At 43.0% G+C, this 22,968-nt stretch overlaps 1 protein-coding gene across 7 annotated transcripts in view; it reads right to left on the reverse strand.

Annotated features, from left to right (window-relative positions):
* The window catches only part of Ctps2 (CTP synthase 2), a 131,051-nt gene that overhangs the window by 41,792 nt on the left and 66,291 nt on the right, over nt 1-22,968 (reverse strand). For all 7 annotated transcript variants that reach the window (XM_021152651.3, XM_021152653.2, XM_021152656.3 and 4 more), the window contains one exon: nt 12,245-12,341. In XM_021152651.3, coding sequence (XP_021008310.1) covers nt 12,245-12,341 — 97 coding nt within the window. The remainder of the gene's footprint in view (nt 1-12,244; nt 12,342-22,968) is intronic.

Below are 22,968 nucleotides of genomic sequence, written 5' to 3' on the forward strand. Positions count from 1 at the left end.
GGGATTACTGGTCTGAGCCACCACATCCCACTGTTTGGAATTTTTATTTGATGCATTTAAAAATCATTCTTGACTGCTTACAAACCTACTAGAAATCAATTCAGAAAAAGCAACCCATGTGATACTGTTATAGTTCTGAACTAAGGATAAGCTTAGGGGCTATCCTAGCTAGTGAGGTGGCTTGGCAGTTAAGAGCACTCATACACATAAAATTAAAATTTAAAACAATGGGGCTGGTGAGATGGCTCAGTGGGTAAGAGCACCCGACTGCTCTTCCGAAGGTCCAGAGTTCAAATCCCAGCAACCACATGGTGGCTCACAACCATCCGTAACGAGATCTGGCGCCCTCTTCTGGAGTGTCTGAAGACAGCTACAGTGTACTTATATATAATAAATAAATAAATCTTAAAAAAAAAATTTAAAACAATGAATACCAGAAATCATACTCATAAAGTCTCACTGTGTGAGCTGAACAAGGACGACAAGAATGAACATGTCAGATTGAAAGGGGAAAAGAGCAGGAAGCCTCAACCCTATAAAGAACCATAGACAACTGAGGACTGTTGGGAGTGGGAAGAGCTCAGCAACTGCTTGTCTGGTGTTAGGCAGCCCTGAGAACACATATACAAGGAACATTATACACATTCAACAGGTTATATGTATTATCCTGTCATAGAAAATCCACTTGCTTTCCCAACATTTTGTTTCTCTCTGCCCACTCCAGCTCCCAGCCTTAGCATCTTGATCTCCAATAAACCTTTCTTTCTACCCACAGAATGATCCAGTTCAGTAGTTTTACTGTGCCATCACTGATACTCGCAAGGCAAGCACTTTACCAAATGAGATATTTCTCAAGCCCTCTAGCCAATATTGATTTAGCAATTACAGACAAAGACACTTCCTCCTCTTCCTCCTCCTTCTTCCTCTTCCCTTTCCCCTTCCCCTTTTCCTCCTTCTTCCTCCTCCTCCTCCTCTTCCTCTTCTTGTTCAAGACAGAGGACACAGAGTCTTGTTTCAAGGCTATTCAAAGCAAAGCGGGCTCTGGATTTTCCTCTCTACAATTCAGCCATTCCATATCACATTGGAGGTTCAGAGTTGGCTCGGTGGCTTTCTAACAAGTGACCTGGATGACAAAGATTCTGGTCTACGTATAATGGTCATTGGGTCCGAGGTTGTGACAAGAATAACTGAAATGCTGCACATAGTGTCTTCACTCCTGACACTGTACCCAGTCAGGAGCTAAGTAATGATAGCATATGCCTAGAACCACAGCTCCTTGAAGGTGAAGGCAGGATGGAGAATTCCAGACAAACCTTGGCTACATACTGAAAGACAGCCTCAAAAACCCAATGACTGGGGTGTACCTCAGAAAGAACACTTGTCTCGTACACACAAGGTTCTCTACCTCCAACTCCACAAAGAAAGAAAACTAAAGTATAGAATCAGGGCCTGCTTCCAGCTTTCTCCTTTCCTTGCGACTTTTGGGCTTTAATGTCTTTTCCATTTTTATGAAACAACTCAGTAATTTTCAATATCTAAATAGCTTCCCTTTCCCTAACTTTATATTTTTGCAGTCATATTTTATATGTCAATTTTATTCATCTTTTAAATTCTATTTTATGTGTATTGGTGGTTTACCTTTAAACGGCAGACATTTAAGTGCATACCATATGAGTGCCTGAGGCCAAAGAATAGCAGAACAACATCTGAGTCCCTGGAACTAGAGTTCCAGGTGGTTGTGAGCCACCTTGTGGGTGCTTGGCAATCTAACCCATGTTCTCTGGGAAAGCAGCCAGTGTTCCTAATCACCCAGCCATCTCTCCAGCTTAGTATGTCTAGTTTTCAAGGTTCAACCATCACAATTTAAATGTCATCCCTGCTTTTAACCCTACATTGCAGTGCTTTGTTCTCTGTCATAGATTTTGCTTGTTGGGTGCTGAGGATAGGGTCGTGTGCATGTTAGACAAGCAGTCTACAACCTCACCCCAGCCTCTTTATCTACGATAAAGAAGGCAGGAGTAGAGGGAAGAAAGAGAACCTGTAAGCCACAAAGGTAATGTGATTCCCTTCTCCTCAAGCCAGTCTCATTCCTACCCCACCCGTGTGCTGAGGTTCACCAGGCTCTCATATGTGATTGGCAAGCATGCCACCAAGGAGCCACACCCCCTAGTGCAGCTGATTCCAATTCTTTTTTTTTTTTTTTTGGTTTTTCGAGACAGGGTTTCTCTGTGTAGCCCTGGCTGTCCTGGCACTCACTTTGTAGACCAGGCTGGCCTCGAACTCAGAAATCCGCCTGCCTCTGCCTCCCGAGTGCTGGGACTAAAGGTGTGCGCCACCACGCCCGGCTTGATTCCAATTCTTTATTGTTGTTTTCTTTTGTTCTCAAGACAGGGTCTTAACTGTAGCCGTGGTAGACCTGAAATTTGTGGTGGTTCTTCTGTGTGTGACTCCTAAGTGCCAACAACACAGTCATGCGCCACCCAGGATCTATCTGTAGTTGTGGGTTTCTTGTTTTCTTGAAACCAGGTCTCAGGCAGCCCAGGCTCAACTCAAACCCACTATGGAGCTGAGAATAACCTCAAAGTCCTGACTTTCTTGCTTCTAACTCCTGAGAGCTGAGATCTCAAGACATGTAGTACCCCCATGGCTGCTTTGGTTGCTGCTGGGAATCACGCCCAGAAACTCATGAATTCCTGGCAAGCACTCAACAAACTGAGCCACCACATTCCTAGCCCCTGACCACCGATCTTTTGGGGTTTGTTTTGTTTTGTTTTGTTTTTTAATTTATTTCTTGAGACAGAATCTCATTATTTAATTCTGACTAGCTTGGAACTTGCTATGTAGACCAGGCTGGTCTTAAACTCACAGAGCTCCAACACTACCTCTGCCTGCCAAGTGCTGGGATCCAAGGCATGTGCCACCATGCCCAGATGACCCCCAGTCTTACCAACAGGTCACAGATTGAAGTTTGGGGTAATCTGTGACAGGCTCACAGATGAATACAGTAATTAAGTGCTACCTGCTGACTATCCCAACAGCCCCACTAGAGCAATACCTTATATGTACTAGACAGCGGCCTAGGGACTTCCACATGGAATCCAGCTCGCTCTCATAAGAACCCTATGAGGCCTTCTTCTTATTCAGTGATTCCAAGGCAGAAGCTGTAGCCACAAGTAAGTAGGCAGCTCCAGTGCTTGAGAACTGAGGCACAAGGGGCTTTTGGAAAACAGTGAGTGTCTCAGAGCCACTACCCTAGTCAGGGGTCAGGAAAGAGTCAGTCTGATAAGAAGGGCATGACATCCTACCCTTTAAGGATGAAGGAGGTACTCATGAGCCTCCATATTCACAAGCACACTTCAGCAAAGGGTTTCCCAGCAAACAACAGCAAGAAGCTAGGATGAGAGCCCCCCAAATCCCTCACCTACCTTCCACCCCCAGTAATATGGACCCTGGCAAGGGCTGTGGGAAGGCTGGCAGCAGTGTGGTACCCCTTAAGGACCCCACCGTTTTCCTCTTGAACAGGTCTCTGTATAGTTACAAAATACTCTGGTATAGACCTAAAACTCCTTAGTAAATCACCTCATTAACCCAGGCAAGGATGTTTGGAGTTCTATTTGTTTGTTTTGAACTTCCTAATGATCTAATCGCATTAGAAAGAGAAGGCAGTTTCGCTGTATCAGGCTTAGACAGGAAAAAAAAATAAAACAACAGTCTCTTTTCTAGCCCCTAAAATTGTGTTCTTCCACATCCCCGTTTCTTTCCGTTCTCGGACGTAACCACTTCACAGGGCCAGGGCCGGGGCCACCAGGGCTTCTACTTCAACTCAGTACTCACTCAGTGTCCTCCTAATTGGCCTCCCAGCTCTGTTCTTTCAGGGACAAACCACACCTCCTTCTCTTACAACAAATAGAACCAACCACTCGAGTCAAGCTCTCCTCATTTGGTTGGTTGGTTGGTTAGTTCGTTAAAGTTTGTTTTGTGTTTTCAAGACAGGGTTTCTCTGTGTAGCCCTGGCTGTCCTGGAACTCACTCTGTAGACCAGGCTGACACTGAACTCAGAGATCCACCTGCTGACTTGAGTGCTGGACTTAAAATTGTACAAGGCAAGCTCTTTTTCTTCCTGAGAAAAAGCAGGCAAGATCCATGAAAGGATTGAAGCTTTCTTTCTCTCTCTCTCTTAATACTGAGTATTATTTAACATATACATAAACATCTGTTAAGTGTGTGCATGGTATATATACATCTTCATATGGGTATATGCATGTGTGCATTTCACATGAGTGGAAGCCAGCAGTCCTTGTCTGGTGTCTTTCTCAATCACTCTCTACCTTACTTTTTGGGACAGGGTCTCTCACTGGCCCTAAAACTCACAGATTTGGATAGGCCGGGTGGCCGTGAGCTCTGGGGATCTGCCTGTCTCCTCCCAGCGCCTCCCGTGCCCCACTGCTGGGGTGACAGATGTAAACCACCTCACCTGACTTTCACATGGCTCCTGGGGATCTGAACTTGGGCCTTCATGCTTACCCAGCAGTTACTTTACTGACTGAACCATCTCCCTAGCCCCTGAAGTCTTCTCTTAAGATGTTACACTTCGGGGACTGGAGATGACTCAGCAGTTAGGAGCACTGGCTGCTCTTCCAGAGGATCCCTGTTTGATTTCAAGTGGCCACACAGTGGCTCAAAACTGTCTGTAACTCCAGTTCCAGGGGACCAGATGCCCTTTTCAGACAACAGACAGAACACACACACACACACACACACACTCATACACAGAGTGAAGGAATGAAACAAAAAGAAAAGGAAAGCATCATTTTTACTTTAGCCACACACCTTTGGCTTGTCACCTACATCCTAAATTCAGTTGTCCTGCTGGCAACAAAGGTATTAGACTGAGCAGTATTCAGCCTCGTTAACTGGACAATCCAGACGCACATCCGTTCCAGGAACTGACAGTTTGAAAACCACGCTCAGCACAGACTAAGATTTGCCTCCCTTCCTGGGCGCCTTGGTATATGTGTGAGACTTGACTATAACTAATTAAGACCTAGGGTCTGTGACACTATCAAACAAGTTGTCACCCATCCCCCACCTGAGCTCTGAACTTTGTGTCAATTCTCTGTGCTTTAGCACGTCACCATTTGTGTTCCGTGAAGAGCCATAGGCAAAGCAATGGTTTAATAACCAGCGTCAGCAGCATACCCACATCTCTCTCACCTCATCTGCCTCATCTCAAGCCGTACTGCCTTCTGAATTTGTCCTTCAACACACCACATTTTACTTTTATCTTTTTAATTCATTTATTGTGTGTGGGGTGGCATTCATGTGCCACGGTGCACATGTGGAGATCAAAGGACAACTTACAGGAAGGAGTCTGTTCTTTTCTTCGATCCACCCCATAGCTTCTGGGGACTGAACTCAGGTCATCGGGCTTGGTGGCAAGCACTTTTACCTGCCGAGCCATCTCACCAGCCCAAAGGGATTGCCTTTCATACTGACCGACCCTGGGCTGTTTCTCACTGACTTCAATTAACTAACAATGCCATTCCAAGGACAAAAATCACATTATCTAACTTCCGATATAAAATGTACTTTTATAATTGACGTATAACAGCATGCAATAAAGTACATAAATCTGAAAAGAGAGTTCTGGGTGACCCTGGTATCTGTACAATGTGTGCTTTGAGAATTATATTTTGGGGCCGGGAGTTGGCTTACCAAACAAAGTGCTTGCAGTACACGTGTAAGAACCTATCTAAGTTTGGCTCCCCTGAACTCACAGAAAGCCGGTTGTGGTGGCACCCATCTATAATCCTATGAGGAGATGGGAGGTAGAGACAAGAGGACTATGAAGCAGTTCTAGGAACACTAGCCTGACGTGCTCTCACAAATGAACACACACACACTATTTTTACATTACATTTTTGAAGTCAGGCCTCCTTGTGGCATAGGACTGTAAATCCAGCTACTCCAGAAACTGAGACAGGAAGATTACAAATTCAAGACATGCCTGGAAGGCCGGGCGTGGTGGCGCACGCCTTTAATCCCAGCACTCGGGAGGCAGAGGCAGGCGGATTTCTGAGTTCGAGGCCAGCCTGGTCTACAAAGTGAGTGCCAGGACAGCCAGGGCTACACAGAGAAACCCTGTCTCGAAAAACCAAAAAAAAAAAAAAAAAAAAAAAAAGACATGCCTGGATTATGGAATGACTTGAAAGGCACTCTGGGTAACTTAATGAGACCCCCATCTCAAAATAAAAACTATTTAAAAAGTCACGTTTTGGAGTATAAATTTTTAACAGTGGGATCATGGGGCCGGGGGTGGGGGGGCACTCTCAGTAGAAGGCTAGAAGCTAGCATATGGGCACTGTCACAAGACCTGCTTCTGACTCTCCCAACCTCCCAGATGCCTTTTTGCCTTTTAGACTGCCATTTCCTCAACCAAAAACTAGAGATGCCAGATTAAGACAAACGGCTTGGTCTTTCCTCTCTGACACTTAACAGAAAGTGAGGAAATGCCATCTTTTTTTTCTGTCCCTCCCACATGCTGCTTCTTGTTCAGACCACAATTCAGCGAAGCTCCTGCTCAGCCCATCATCAGCAATGATGCCCCCATCTTTGTTCCGTTTCTATATTTCAAATGGTTAGAAAAGATTTCAAAAGAAACAGAAGACAATCCTTCAGTGTTCATCAATAAAGTTATATTGCCTACCTGTACAGCATGGTGGCTAGTCTTCTTTTAAAAAATATTTACTGTAGTTATTATTATGTTTAATTACCTATATATCTGTGTGTAGGTATGTGTACATGAGTACACGTGTACACCAATACATGGTACCTGGAGAGACCATAGATGTCAGATCTCCTGGAGCTGGTGTTACAATTATGATCTGCCTGATATGGGTGCTGCAAGTCAAACCAAGGTCGTCCAGAAGGGTAGAATGTGCTCTGAACCCCTAAGCCATCTCCCCAGCCCCAATGGCTGGTCCTTTATTGGAAAAGTGTATCAACCACTGTTTTAGATCATCTGGGTGATAGACTTGGGGTCAAGACGATTTCTCCCTGCTAACAAGACCTGAGACCTAAGCAGCCTATACTCAAGTCAACCAACAGTTGGAGGGCATAGAACGGGGGCTGTGTAGCAATGGAAGAATGCAAAGTCAAAGGCAGCAACGAAAAGTAACTACTCAAGAACACAGCAAGCAAACTAAGAATGTGAGGAGACAGCCAAGAATGTGAGACGGCAGAAGGTAATTACAGTCTGAACTCACTCACCCTCCTTTCAAACAATCTAGCAGAATTACCAGCCATAAACTGTTCATAGCCTTGAACCTAATAACCCAACTCCTGGAAAGCTGTTCTGAGGAAACATTCAATGGAACAAAAAGCCTGTGTGGAGATCTCCCAATCAGCATTTTCCTTATAAAATGCTGGAACCAATCTCAAATGGTTATCAGTAGAAAATTAATCAGCACATTACGGCTCCTTAACTCAAACACTATCTGGCCGGGGGCAGGTACACTGGTAAACACCTGGAGTCCTCAGCACTCAGAAGACCAAGGCAAGAAGACTACTTGAGCCCAAGAGTTCAACGCAAACCTGAGTAACAAGACCTGAAGGGTTGGGGGGAGAGAAGGAGGATGGAGACGGGAACAGTGACAAGCAATCTGATAATCTCATTTTTGACAAAAGTAGAGGTGTTCAAGGTCTTTGTCTATATAGTGAGTTCTAGGTCAGTGTAAACTACATACATGAGACCCTGACTCAACATTACAGCAACAACTCTGTGTGTGTGTGTGTGTGTGTGTGTGTGTGTGTGTACACTATGGCTGCTGAGAAAGGGTGGATTAGATTTCTCTAGGGACAAGTTCTTTGACAGGTTGTCCACTCCCAAGAGGTCAGCCTCAAACACATATACATACAAGTAAACACTAAATGGACTCACACACACAATAATATTCAAAAGAAGAGGTATAGCATTGGAAATGTAATTGAGGAAAATACATAATAAAAAAATATTAAAAAAAACAAAAGAAGAGGTATGAATTTGAGAAGGAGATGCACAGGTACACAGGAGGAGTTGGATTGAGGAGAGAGGTACAGTGATGTAAATCTCAAAAAAAATGAAAAAATTAAAAATTACACACACACACTAAATTCCCAAAAAATAAAATAGGCACAAAATCCAAATACATGATGAAGTTATGCCACAATAAAATATAAATGTTAAGCGTAATAAAGTTCAGAGAAGACCACAGATAATCAAACTTACAGAGCTATAAACATTTTAGAAAAACATCTCGTGTTTTAATGACCTTTAAGGCAGCTTTGACAATTACACACACACACACACACTATTGTCCCACCCTACTTTGAGGCAGGCAGGCCTCAAATTTGCTACTCAGCAGAATATGTCCTTGAATTTTTTGCAGGGTCAGGGTGGAGGGGAGAGTGGAAAGAGAGGTTCAAGACAGGGTTTCTCTGCCTCGACTGTCCTAGAACTCACTCTGTAGACCAGGCTGATCTCAAACTCATGGAGATCTGCCTGTCTCTGCCTCCCAAATGCTGGGATTAAAGGCATTGCCACCATGTCCTCTTGTCTTTCTCCTGAGTGCTGGGATTACAGGTATGCACACCAGGAGGCCCCTGCTCACTCAATGCAGGAGATGGAACCCAAGGCTTCATGAATGACAGGCAAGCATTCTGTCAGGTGAGCTACATTCTCATCTCTGAAAGCCCTTGAGACAAAACCAAACCAAAGCAAACCCAACCCAATCTCAGAGGACACAGGGCAGAAAGAAGCTTCAGTGATTCCACTTCTTACAAACCAAGTAAATGATGCCTCCCGGTACCTTTGTCCAAAGCAGTTTCTCCTTATACTCCCTGACTCAGAGGGAATTCGGTTTTCAACACCCTTATTAGATTAACAAGTGACAGGAAAAACAGGAATGAACCCTCAATAGAAGAGGATTCAGGCTTTGTTCTGCTGGAGGGCATTCTTTTATTAAAGAGCTCTTTGCTTTCCTGCTTCTCCCTCATCCAGAGCACTGCAAATACAGGCCTACAAATCAAATTGACATCATCATAAAAAAAAAAAAAAGGAAAAGCAAGCAAGCAAGAAAGAAAGAAAGAAAAAAGGAAAGAAAGCATGAAAACACTGTCAAAATGGCTAATCGTTTTGTTTGATTGGTTTATAGATTTTTCAAGACAGGGTCTCTCTGTGTAGTTCTGGCTGTCCTGGAATTCATTGTGTAGATCAGGCTGACCTCGAACTTACAGAGACTCTCCTACCACCCAAGTGTTGAGATTAAAGGTATGTGCCACTACGTCCAGCTCAAAATACTCAATCATTTTTCCAGGTAGCATAGGCAAATGTATTCTGCTCATCTCAGTCTTGCAAAAATGCACTGACTTGAAAAGAAGCATCTAAAATAAATGTGTCAGCTTGTAAAAATAATAATAATAATAATAAGATCCTACAAAATCAATATGCCAACTAGGGAGCCAAAATCCCTTATAATGTTATAAGGCTTTTGGAGGTTTTTGTTTTGTTTTTTTAAGAAATGACATCCTATAGAACAATGGGGAGAGTGTTGTCATCCGTTACAGCATTTGCCAGAGACACCATGGGAAGCTAGTCTCTCCAGGAAGGGAGGCAAAACTTTATACTTGCTAAAACCCACAGGTTCATATGCCACCTGCCTTTTGCAAAGGAATACAATTTAGAAGAAATGCAACCAGGAACTAACGATGTGGCTCAGTTGGGAGAGCAAGTGCCCTGGGTGTGATCTCCAGCGCTGCATGAACTGGGAGTGGTGGCTCAAGAGGGAAGGGGAAGGCAGAAGGAGCAAGGTTATCCTTGGCTACACGGTGAGTTTGAAGCCAGCCTAGGCCATGAGTCCTTGTCTCAAAGAAATTTTTTTTAATAAATACATAAAATTAAGACAATCAAATTTAATTAATCATTGACTAAAGAGAGCCCATAAGCCCAAAAGTAGACATTTAAAATTCTGGTACAACCACACAATAGACTATTATATAGCCATTACAAGAAATTAAATATTAATACATGCCATAGCATGGATACAACTTGAAAACAGTGTACTAAGTGACGGAAACCATGAGAGACTTTACTTCATGTTGTTTCATTTGCACTAAAAGGCCAGAATTGGTCATTAAAAAGATGAATTAATGATTGCCAGAGGCTGAGTCAGTTCGAGGTGGTAACAGCTAAACAATACAGAATGTCTATTGAAGGTGATGAAAATGATCTGAAATTGTCACTACTAATGGTAGGACAACTTTTGTGGATATCCTAGTAATGGCTGGACAGTTCTGTGAATACATGAAAACCAATAAACCATACACTAACAGATGAATATATGCTATGAGGCTTATGTCTCTATAAAAAATAATCTCTGGTACTACGTTTAAGCTTCATAAAATTCAGGGCCATGGAGCTGTCTCAGAAGGTAAAGATTCTTGTGGCCAACCAAGGCTGATGACCTGAGTTTGAGCACCAGGAAGGAGAGAACAAACTCCCCCCAAGTTATCCTCTGACTTACGTGCATGGCATTTGCGCGAGTGTGCGCACGCGCGCACACACACACACACACACACACAAAACACACACGCACACACACAGGGAAAGGGGGAAAGGGAGAGGGAGGTGGGAGAGAGAGATCACAGTCACACTCAAGACAAATGTAAAATAAACTTAAGATTCATATAATCTTTTGATTTACTATAAAAAATAAATCTTAGGCCACTCTTACTACCATCAAGTCTTAAAATATACTGAGCACGATGATGTTTTTAATACTATTATCACCAAATCCTTTACAGTACATAAATTTTGATCACCCTTTTCACTGGCTGGTGTTTGTTTTTGTTTTGTTTTGTTTTGTTTTTGTTTTTTTGTTGTTTTGTTTTGTTTTGTTTTTGGTTGGTTGGTTGGTTGATTTGGTTTCTGGGGTTTTTTTGTTTTGTTTTTGTTAGGGATTTTTTTTGTTTGTTTTTGGTTTTGTCACCTAGGCAACTACATGAACAAAGCTTCAAAGTTTCAAAGACTTTGAAACAACTGAAAGACAAAGAAGCAGTAACAGACTCTGCTTGGTCCTTCACTGCTGATGTTGCCTATTCAACGGCCTCATTGTCTACCTGTTCACCCATCTAGACCCGGATCAGCTCCTCACCCACTTCCTGCTTTGTTTTTGGCTCTGCACCCACTTCGACCTTTTCAACTCTCAGCTGAATTCTGTTGCTTTGCTCCCAAATCTGACTCCAGCTGTTTTACCAGTCGCTCACTCCTGGTACTAGTCTGGTTTGTCATGTTATCTTGTCTATACAGACTTTTTCAGCCCACTGTGAAACCTCTTCAATTTTGCCATGGTTTCTTCAACTTGTATTCCTTGTGTAACCCTTATATAAGTAGGGAGCGATACAGATATATTTACTGTAAGTAATGGGCTATGAGACTGAGTACCACTCATTAAGATTGGCATAAAGGGACTCAGCAGTTAACGGCACTTGTTGCCCTTGCAGAGGACCCAGTGGATTCTAACATCCATATCAGGCAGTCTACAACCACCTGTAACTTCAGCTCCAAAGGAACGGACACCTTTCTTCTGGCTTCCGGGGGCTTCTTGCACTCACACATACACATATACAGACATATACACATAATTTAAAATAAAATAAATCTTAAAAGGACAAGTCTGAAATAAAGAACTTATATTCACTTCAGCCAAGCATAGGTAAATATTATGAAGGACTTCTGTCATTTAAACTGCTAAACTTATATGCTAACATTGTGGAAAGGTCCAAATATGTTCATATATGTTTCTGACATAACATTGACTCAAACAAACAGAAAGGAAACAGTGAAATGGGGAGCCATTTTTAACATTGGTCCATGAACTCAAAAACAAAACAAAAGCCAATTTGAATTTGTGTTTGTACTCCTGGGAGAACTTTTCCAGGTACTGGACACAGTATGGCACCCGTTGTCATCTGATCTCTAGGACGCTATTCAGTGGGTTATTTTGTGCATAGCCAATACTCTAGAAAGTGAACTTGAATGGGAACGAGATCAAATGCCTCAAGTGACAGGCAGCAAGAAGAGGTGGCTGGGTGAGAGACACAGCTTCGGGAAAGAGTAGGGTTGTGTATGCTCCAAGAGGAATGGTCCTGGCGCAGCCATATGAATCACCCCGCTGTCCTATAAAAATCAAAACTCTGAAAAACTTACTCAGTATGGAGTTTTCAGTTGTGAAAACAGTACGTCTTAACCCCAGTCTCATTGTTCCTCCCAAATCGCCAGGGTTGTGTTCAGGCATGTCAATTACCTGTAACAAAATAAGTTGAAGTTTACCATCTTGCAAGGACATAATTTCTCATATTTCCAGCTTTCATTTTAGAGAAACACTTCATGGAAAAATATTCCTTGAGTATTGTGTCTGGTCAGTTCTCCCTGTGTTCTGGAAGAGAAGCAGCCACCATACATGTCCTTCTCAAACTGTATAAGCCCTGTATCGCTGGGTCTCATCTTTCACTCCAGTCACTTAAAAAACAATTCATTAGGGAGCAGAGTATGTACCTTGGTTGGTAGAATTCTTGTCTAGCATGCATGAAGCCCTGGGTTTGATCCCTAGAATGCCATAAACAGGGAATGGTGGTATACACCTGTCATCCCAGCACTCAGGAGGCAGAAGCAGGAGAATCTCTGTGAGTTCTGTTCTACAAAGTGAGTCCCAGGACAGCTAGGGCTACATACTAACATACTAAAAAAGGAAGGAAGAAAGGGAGAAGGAGGAAAGAAGAGAGGGAAAAGAGGGGGGAAGGAAGGAGGGAGATATGTGAGGGAGGGAGGTAAAAATGAAAAGAAAAAGAAAGAAAGATTGCTGATACAGTTCCCCTGGTAGAGTACTGGCCTAGGAAGTACAAAGCTTGATTTCCAGGACCTCATAAACCAAAACATGGTAGCTAAACACCTACAGTCCAACTCCAGCACTAGGGAGGAAGAAGCAAGAGGATCAGAAGTCCAAGGCCATCCTTGGCTACATAAGGAGTTCTAAGCCATCCGGGGGTACATGAGACCCTGTCTCAAAACGAAACAACAAAACAAAAAAACAGGAAAGAAAACGAAGAGAGGAGACCTTGGGAGAGAATTCTGCTGGTTAAAGCACCTTGCATGCAAGCATGAGGACTTGAGTTAAACTCCTTCCTAGTACTCAGTAACAGTCAGATGTTGAAGCACACGCATACATATGTGTAACCCCAGAGGTCTCATGGCCAACTAGCTTATGTGAGTAACACAGACAGTCTCAAAAACATCGAAAGAGCCATTGAGAAAAATACCAGACATCACCAGCCTATGACATGCTGCACACACATGCGCGCACACCTACATGAACACATACATACACCAAACTGTCTACCTATCTCTCTCTCCTCTAGACTTGTACTGCCTGTGAGTCAAAAACCTAGCAACTCCACTGATGTCTCCTTCTTCTTCATAGGCTATCTGTCAAGTCCCACTGACTATCCCCTCCAGACCACCTTGTCCTAGATGAAACTCTTGTAAACTCGGGGATCTCTGCTCGGCTGTCCCACATCACGGAGCCACAGCCTCTATCTGCAGCCCTGCGGAAGACCTTGCCTCCTCACTGGCCTTCTCTCAGCTGTCTGATGCATGCCTCTGTGTGAGTAGGGCAGTTGTAGCTTTTTCTTATCAGTGTCTTTCCAGACAGTGGAAACAAACTGAAGGGAGAAGCTGAGTGAGTGAATGAATGAATGAATGAATGAGTCCCAAGAAAATAATTTCAGATCTGTCTTTTGAGTCCCCCCACTAATGAATAGCTTCTGCTCTCATTAGCCTGGCAATTCCTTTTCCTCAGTTCTATTTATAATGATTCAGTGTCTTATGTCATGGGGTTTGGGGGAATTGGTTTGACTTTAGGGGGCTTGGTTTTTGGTTTTTTGGGTTTGGGGGGGTGAGACAGGGTCTCACTATATACTTCTGGCTGTCCTGGAACTCACTATGTAGAATGGGCTAGATTGAGCTCACAGCTGTGCCTCCTGAATGCTGGTACTAAAGGCCTGTTCGACCACACTCAGCCATGTTGGGTGTTTAAATTGTTAGATCAGAGTACAGTTGGGTAAGTCGACCTATCCTAATAGATTGCTCAGGTTTCTCATAGACGATCCCATACGTGCCCCAAACACACACACACACACACACACACACAAGCACAGTGTCACATACAGCTCTACAGGAGCCTTTGACATCTGGAATTTCTTAAAGGAAGAATTTCTAAGAAAATATCTGACCTCATCAGTGCCTCCAGAAAATGTTTGGAGCCATCTAAACCCCAGAACCCAAGCAAGCTCCAAGATGCACTGAGGGGAAGGACTGAGGGAAAATGGATTATACCTCTAATGGGAAGGGGTGCTTAGTTCTGAATTGCCCTTAACTCTTAGCATGTCTCCCTCTCTTCTTTGGCTGCTTAATGAGGGTTAGATTAAGTGTTACTCAAGGGAAGTGAGAAAAGGCAGCCTCCAGTTTAGGAAGCCAAACTTCTTCTAAATTGCCTGGCCCTTTGTGGATTTTCTAGGAAAAGGCAGGTAAGTTCACAAGAACTGCCACAGACTCCAAAAAAGTTCTATGTACATTCTGATCCTCAGTTTCCATTTAAGTTCCACTCAAGTTCCAACTACAGTGATAAACTCCTCCGGTTCCTTGTCGGAGGTGCTTTATGATTCTTCGGGCTATTCACCCTAATTTATCCAACTTCAATTTCTCTCTGAAGGTTAATTGCTTCAGTTGTCAGTGACTATGGTAATCAAGGAATATATTGTTCTGAACTATTGAGAATAGAGTAAAATTAACTAATTAAGAACAAGATGGGACAGTGCTAGAGAGATAGCTCCGCAACTAAGAGCATGGCTGCTCTTGTAGAGGATCCAGGTTCTGTTCCTAACACCCACATGGTAGCTCACAAACATCCTTGCTTCCAGTACCAGGAGATCCAATGGCTTCTTCTGCCTTCTGCGGGTATCAGACATGCATGTGGTGCAGATCCATACATAGAGGCAAGACAATCAGACATATGAAATATAAATAATTTTTTAGAAAAGGGTCAGATGCACACATTCTTTTGTAAAAAAAAAAAAAAAAGGAAAGAAGGAGAATTTTTAAAAGGGGGAGAGGAAGCCTACATAATAAGGCTATCTCTAAATTTTAAAAAAGTTAAGAAAGAGGAAAGTTTAAAGGTAGGTAGGTAGGTAGGTAGGTAGGTAGAACTTAACTACCTTGCCTTTATGTTCATCATTAGATATGAAATTGAAAGTACCTCCAGACCCAAAAAAATCATTTCCAAAACTGAAGTGTAAGAGTGAAGATGGAGAGGAAGCAATGACACTGGCCACCAAAGACTATTAAGTATTCCTTCCACACCAAAGGAAATCTGAAAATTCTTGAAAGAGCAATGTGATAGCAATGATCTAGAAACCTGAAGCTAGAGACTAGGAGAAGGGAGTAGAGTTGAGGGTGTCAAAGAAAGGGCTGAAGGTTGCTGACTTTTTCATTATGTGCAACAGAGCACTCAATCAATTAATTAACTAATTAAAAATAAAAACAAACAAAAATGTGCTAGCTAGAAGAGACTTGGAGGAGAAACATGGGGAGGTTAGGGAGATTTGGGTTGGATATTATCAAGATCCACTGTATGTTTGAAACTGTCAAAGAATTCTTTTCCTTCTTTTTTGCTTTTCATTTGTTGGGTTGGTTTGGGTTGGTTTGGTTTGGCTTAGAGGAGGTTGGTTTGTAGGTTGGTTTGTTTTGTTTTGTTTTGTTTTGTTTTGTTTTTTGAGACAGGGTTTCTCTGTGTACCCCTTGGATGTCCTAGAACTCACTCTGTAGACCAAGTTCAGAGATTTGCCTGCCTCCTGCCTCCTGAGTGGCGAAAAAGCATGCACCACCACTGCCAGCCCACAGAATAAACTTTAAAAAATACTCTAAAGAAGAAGTGCTAACTAACAGAGGAGTCAATGGAGAAGAAAGATGTTGAAGATGAAAGAGTAAAGGATAACCAGACAGTGGTGGCACATGCCTTTAATCCCAGCACTTGGGAGGCAGAGGCAGGTGGATAGATTCCTGAGTTTGAGGCCAGCCTGGTCTACAGAGTGAGTTCCAAGACAGCCAGGGCTATACAGAGAAACTGTCTCGAGAAAGGAAGGAAGGAAGGAAGGAAGGAAGGAAGGAAGGAAGGAAGGAAGGAAGGAAGGAAGGAAGGAAGGGAGGGAGGGAGGGAGGGAGAGAGGGAGAGAGGGAGGGAGGGAGGGAGGGAGGGAGGGAGGGAGGGAGGGAGGGAGAGAGGGAGAGAGGGAGAGAGGGAGAGAGGGAGAGGGAGAGGGAGAGGGAGAGAAAAGAAGGGAAGGGAAGGGAAGGGAAGGGAAGGGAAGGGAAGGGAAGGGAAGGGAAGGGAAGGGAAGGGAAGGGAAGGGAAGGGAAGGGAAGGGAAGGGAAGGGAAGGGAAGGGAAGGGAAGGGAAGGGAAGGGAAGGGAAGGGAAGGGAAGGGAAGGGAAGGGAAGGGAAGGGAAGAAGGGAAGGGAAGGGAAGGGAAGGGAAGGGAAGGGAAGGGAAGGGAAGGGAAGGGAAGGGAAGGAAAAGAAAGAACCAAGTGCCAAGTCTAAATAACACCCAGAGCAGCAGGGAAAAAAGAAAGTACAAAGAGAGGCTGCAAAGAGTCACTAGGGAGGAAGGCATCAGGAGAGGCCTCTCTGGGCCTGGTTCAGAAGGCCTCATCCAGAGACACATGATGTCAGAATGATGTCAGCTGGGAGCAAGCATGCAGAAGCCACTCTAGAAGCAGAAGGCTGGGGAAGTATGGACAGAGAACACAGTGACTTGGTCCTCAGACAACATGACTAGCTCTAAAGATGGTAGCTGGGGCCCTAAGATGTAGTTCAGTTGGTAAAGCACTTGCCTAGCATGCAGGATTCCCTGGGTTTGAGCCTCAGCGCCACATAAAATGGGGCATTGGCTGTACTACACAGCAAGTTCAAGACTCACCAGAGTTACATGAGACCTTGCCTCAAAAAAAGATAACATGGTGAGGATGACAAAAGGGGGTGGAGGAGAGAGATGACTAGTGATGATGGCCGCTCCAGTTATACAAGCAACCTAATTAGGTAACAAACAGAACCAAAAATCCTAAGAGGCAAGAGGAACACAGTTTGAAAGCATGCTAATTTTATTACTGTCAAGTGGTTAGTAAACCTTAAGCACCTTTATATTTATCCCCAACATTTCCAAAATACTACAGTTTTTGCATCTGAAAGGAAAAGGCTTCTTCCTTTGCAAAAACCATTGCTATAGAACACGATGGCTGCGATCTGATCCCCACATTCTGTCCTTTCTTGAAACAGAGCCATACAGGCTACAAACAAAAATTATTTTTAAAAAAAAGGTCAATAAATTATAAAGCTTTTGGAAATGTAAAAGCACTGCACAAGGATAAATATGGCACTCATTAATCTTGACTAAAGTATTCTACAACCCCGATAAAAGTGTAATGAGTTCAAGTCCTTCAGTGTCCCAGGAAACCTGAAACCAAGTGTATGGAGGTCTGAGTCTCTTATCAATGAGGAAATTCCTTAATGGCAGGGTTTATGGGGCCTACCTAACTGCATCTTGGGAACTAGTTTCGTGTCTGAATATTTCACTTGGAGAAAACAGGAACACCTACCCCCCAGAAGACCCTTCCCACCCCCCTCCTCTGCTTCTTTTAAAGTTACATTTATTTATAGTGTGGTTTTGTGTGTGGGTGCTTGTGTGCCAGGGCATGTTGTGTGAAGGTCAGAGAACAACTTTCAGTAGTTGGTTCTCTCCTTCCACCACGTAACAACCAGGGACAGAACTCAGGTGATCAGGCTTGGCAGCAAGCACCTTGGTCTTGCTGAGCCATTTCGTCAGCCCTTCTTTTTTGTTGTTGTTTTCCTTTTTCCAGGACTAGAGTATCACACACAGTAGGCAAACACTCTGCCTCTGAGCTACATCCCAGCCCTACTTCTCGTGATTTTCCCAGACTTGCTTGTGTGTTCCTCAAGTGTTCTGTACAAAGCTTCCCCAATATGTTCTTGTCCTACTGCCCACTGGGTGTTTTGGAGGGAGACAGTCTTTTATTTTTAAGCCGTACTATGATATGGATTCTTTAACAGTCATGTTGAAGACATGCATGTAAATGTGAACCAGCTTTACATCATAGTATGTTACCTAACAAACACTGACTTGCTATTTGCTCCAGCAGCTTCTGTCACTGCAAATCCAAGTGGAACCCTCCCAAGTAGCCCTCTGGTCTCACAACACGCATGACCCCTAGCTAGCTGGACACTCCTGATGGTTCAAACCTGTACTTTCTACCTAAGCTACTTTAAGTCCAGGCTCCTCCACTTCTCACTCCCCCACCACACTGCCATACACAGAGCACTTCTTCATTCCATTCCTAAAGAGACCTGCTCCCTACCTCAGCACAGCCCACCCCCATCATTCAGGGACATCCTCCAACTGTCCTATAATCAACACATTCTCCTCACCAAATAAATCGCTTATATATTGTTAATTCGTTCCCCATACCTCTCCAAGGATGTCCACATTCTAGTTCTTAGAACCTAAGAACCTCTGACCTTTTGTGACCTAAGAATTTACAAATGTGCTGATGTTAAAGTTCCTGGGATGAGGGAGTCGGGCTTTCTTGCTGTGTCACGACAGAAGCCAGAGAGAAGAGAGTCTCAGGAATTCGCTCTGTCATGGATGTTTATTCTGGGTTCTGAGTGTGAACCCACATAATCATGTGGGACCCTGACAGAGGAAGGAAGGACAGAATCAGAGGTGAAAAAGCAGGCATTACAGACACACTGGAAGATGTTAAGCTCCTGGCTTTTAGGATATAGGATGTATCCATGAACAAGCAGCCTCTAGATGGTAAAAAATAAAATAAAATAAGCAGTCTCTCCTGTAACTTCAGAAGGAACACAGCCTGTCGACCCACTTTAAACTTCTGACCTACAAGACCAAAAGGGAGTAAGTTTGTGATGTTTCCAGGTACTGCCTAAGAACTTATTAAAGCAGCAACAGGAATCTGGTACTGTCCTGTTTGTCCATCGATAGACCAAAGGGAACACTATCTGTTTCATAGTGTCGTTACAATGATTTCAGGAGGCTGTAGGATTTGAGTGGCCATAGTTTTAAAAGAAAGCAAAACAAAAGCCCTGATTCAACACTGGCTCCCATGCAGAGGCCTCTGGGAACTCAGAACCCAAGACTAGCGCAGGCAGTAGATGCACACCCCAGGCAAAGTGCAAAAGAAAGTCAAAGTAGAAAGGAAAGCTGGAAGTAGAAAAGAAAAGGAACTCTATGGCCAGGGAGGACAGGCACCAAGTAAAAGAGACAAGTATGCTGTCAATTTTAGGGACAACTAAAATTATCCTTTTAAATAACTTCCTTAGAAAGGACGAGTTCAGGATCTTTTACATCTCAAAGTCAAAGATAACATACTATAGCATTTTGCACCCACTTTGTTTTGTGGGGACTTGGTTATGAGTAATACTAATACAACTAGAAATTAAAAAGAAAACAAAACATTTTAAAGACAAGGTCTCATGTGGTCCAGGTTGGCCTCAAACTTCTTATATGTAGCAGAGGAAGACCTTAAATGTCTGATTCCCCTTCCTCCACCTCCCAAGTGCCAGGATTGCAGGTGTGCACCACCATGTCAAGTTTATGGGGTGCTGGGGATAAGACTCAGGGCTTCATGCATATTAAGCAAGCACTCTGCCAACTGAACTACATACCACACAAAAAGGATTTTTTTTTCTTCATGCATTCCATGTTATTGATTTTTGAGCAGAAAACATGGCCACAGAAGGCACAGATGCCCAGAGCACTTGGTCTTCCCGAGGGAGGAAAAACCTGAAGTCTGTCCAAAGACCAAGCCTCTCACTTTTTCCATTACCAATCTTGTACCTGTCATTCTTTCCCATTCTGTCATTTCAAAACACACTCTTTTGAACACACCCTGCCTTTATGGCATGTTTCCATAGCCTGTTAGTTAATGTTTCATGGGACTATTAGTGGATTCCGTGTTTCTAACTGCCGGGTTACCCTCGTGCTTTTGAGTGCAAAGATAAAGAGAACAATAAGCCTCGAGAGATAACCACTAGAGGAGACAAGCATGTAAAAGAATGAGGAGAATCACAGTGTGTTTTTCAAGTTCCGTTGGCACTTGCTACAAGCCTGAGTTCTGACAGGCAGCACTGGGCCACTTTAAGCAGAGGTCTTCCCTTGAAATGAGCGATGTGGGGTCTAAATGATGGCTGGCCTGTACTATTTTAACACTGATCCTTTGAATGTGTGTATTATGCATTTTTATATTTCTACACATCATATATGGTACATGATATGAGTTGAGAATGTTATATAAGACATATCATATAATTTCATATTTGGGTTAGATACAGTTTTAAATCACTTTTCAATATAGGCACAAAAAAATATGATACCAACTCTCCTCGGTTTTAGCTCCAAAATGATCATTTAAGAAAAGACAATAGTTTAATGTGATATTTCCACAACTGAGGAGATTGAAATATAGGCTATGGTAACAGACGGAGGTTATATAGAAAAAAGTTCTTGTCTATAGGAATCAAAGGAGATATTTTCAGGGAAACCAGTGAAATTCCACAACTTATTCTCAAATGATTTATAAGGAGGAAAAGGATCTGGCCTTTCCAGATAAAGGGAAAGCCAAGGTGGAAATTTTCCCATGTAAAGGCTCTAATCAAACGGTGCCCTATGTGTTATTCTTGCCACTTCACTTTAGATGTAAAACAAAACAAAAAACCTTAAAGATGTTAAAGTAAGGCCATCAATCCAGACAACGAAGATGATACGAGGACCAGGAAGGAGTCCAAAGGTAGCCTGGAAAACACTGTGACTTGGACTAAACAAAGAGATTCCATCTCAAAAACCAAACCAACAGTGACCCAAAAAAGATGTTGGAGGAAAAACTATGATTAGTCACCAAAACTCACTTCCTCCCAGGAGACTAGAACTTACATGTAAAACAAAGAAACAAACCAACCAAATTACTGGACAATTTTTAAAACATTGCCCAAATCAGAGTCCTATTCATCAAAAAAAACCAATGCCTGTTAGACATGGTAGCACACACCTGTGATCCCAGCACTGCTGAGGTGGAGGCAGAGGGATCAGGAATTCAAAGTCATTCTTGGCCAGACTGGGCCATATGAGAGACCTGGTCTGTAAAAATAAACAAATAAATATAGAGTTTAGAGATATAATTCAGCGCATAAGAGCACTTCCTTACATATGCACAAAGATCTGAGTTTGGATCCCAACACACATGCCAGGCCTGGCTGTGCAGGTGCCTTCGAGGCCAGCACTATGAGGGAGGGGACCAGATAGGTGGTTTTACTGGGCTTTCTGGCCACCAATCAAGCTCAGGTTCCATTCAAGACCCTATCTCAAGGGAATAAGGTATAAGACTGATAGTGCAGGACACCTGACATCCTATAGATCTGTACACACATGTATGTACATATATATACCACACACACACAATAGACAGACCTACCTGCCTACTGACAGACTGACCTAAAGTGCCACTAACTCTAACGGGTAGGTTAATACAGAAAGTCTGTACTGGAGTCAGATAAATTACAATAAAACAACCAAAACCTATGGAATAATAAATGCTCAGGATTGACCAGAATCATGTAAGCAACACCACAGCATTTCATATTTGTTCTCTGATGTAAATAAGGTCCTAAAATTTTAGACATGAAAAACTTCTGGGCAAAGAACAGCCCAATATTCCAACCGTGAGTTTTTAAGTAATATACTGTAGGTTAGAGAAAATTCTAAGTATCCAAGTGTTTAAAAGCCAATAACAGACTTCTGAAGTCAATCTGGAATCCCTACCTGCGAGTTCTAATCAGCATTAGAGTAATGTCCTACTTAGTTCATGGACAGGACTCTATCCCCCCTCCCCAAAAAAAACCCAACAATTTCATCTCTAATTTCAAATCCTGGCTATTCCAAAGTTATGAAATAGTTCTAAGTGTTTAAGTACAACTCCAGTATTTTCGTGAGTTTTAGAATGATTTAACAAAATATATTTTGTTACACACTGGAGAATACAGCTGGGCATGGTAACACAAACTGCTCACTCCAACACAGGAGGCAGAAGGAGGCAGATCTCCATGACTTCAAGGCTAGCTTGGTCTATATAGCAAGTCCCAGGTCAGCCAGGAATAAGAGGAAGGGAAGTAGGGAAGGAGAGAGGAGGAGGTGAGAGGGCGAGGAAGGGATGTAAGTATAATGAGAAATAAAAGGAGAGCTAAGACTAATAATCCAAGAAGAGAGAAATCACTTTGCCAAATAAAATCAGAAATTTTTATCTATCTTCCCATTTCTTAAACCTGCTTCTGAAGCAACCAATCCCCCTCATCTACTCAATGTAGTAAATGCTAAAGAGCCCAGCAAGCACAAAGTGTCCGTATAACTTCCAGGGCCATGCTCTATTTTTTCTATATATAATTTATGATTATTCTATGGACCTTGGTGTTTTACCTACATGTATGTCTCTGTGAGGGTGTCAGAAACCCTGGAACTGGGGTTACAGGCAGGTGTGAGCCACCATGTGGGTGCTGAGTCCTCTGGACAAGTACCTCTCAACTGCTGAGCCATCTCTCCAGCACCCTGCAACACCCCCCCCCATTTTTTTTTTTTTTAGAAACCATATAGTATTGTCTGTGACAGATTTTTTTTTTCTGAGTAGGAAATTTTGTTTTCCAAGCCTAAATCTGCATTTCGAAATGTGGGCTGTGCACAAGGTCAAAATTCTATACTGGAGGGAAAATATTCTAAAGGAGAAGAGAATCCAGATTTT

Source organism: Mus caroli, unplaced genomic scaffold (genome assembly GCF_978045245.1).
Source record: "Mus caroli unplaced genomic scaffold, Mus_caroli_1 scaffold_5, whole genome shotgun sequence".
NCBI classification, from domain to species: Eukaryota; Metazoa; Chordata; class Mammalia; order Rodentia; family Muridae; genus Mus; species Mus caroli.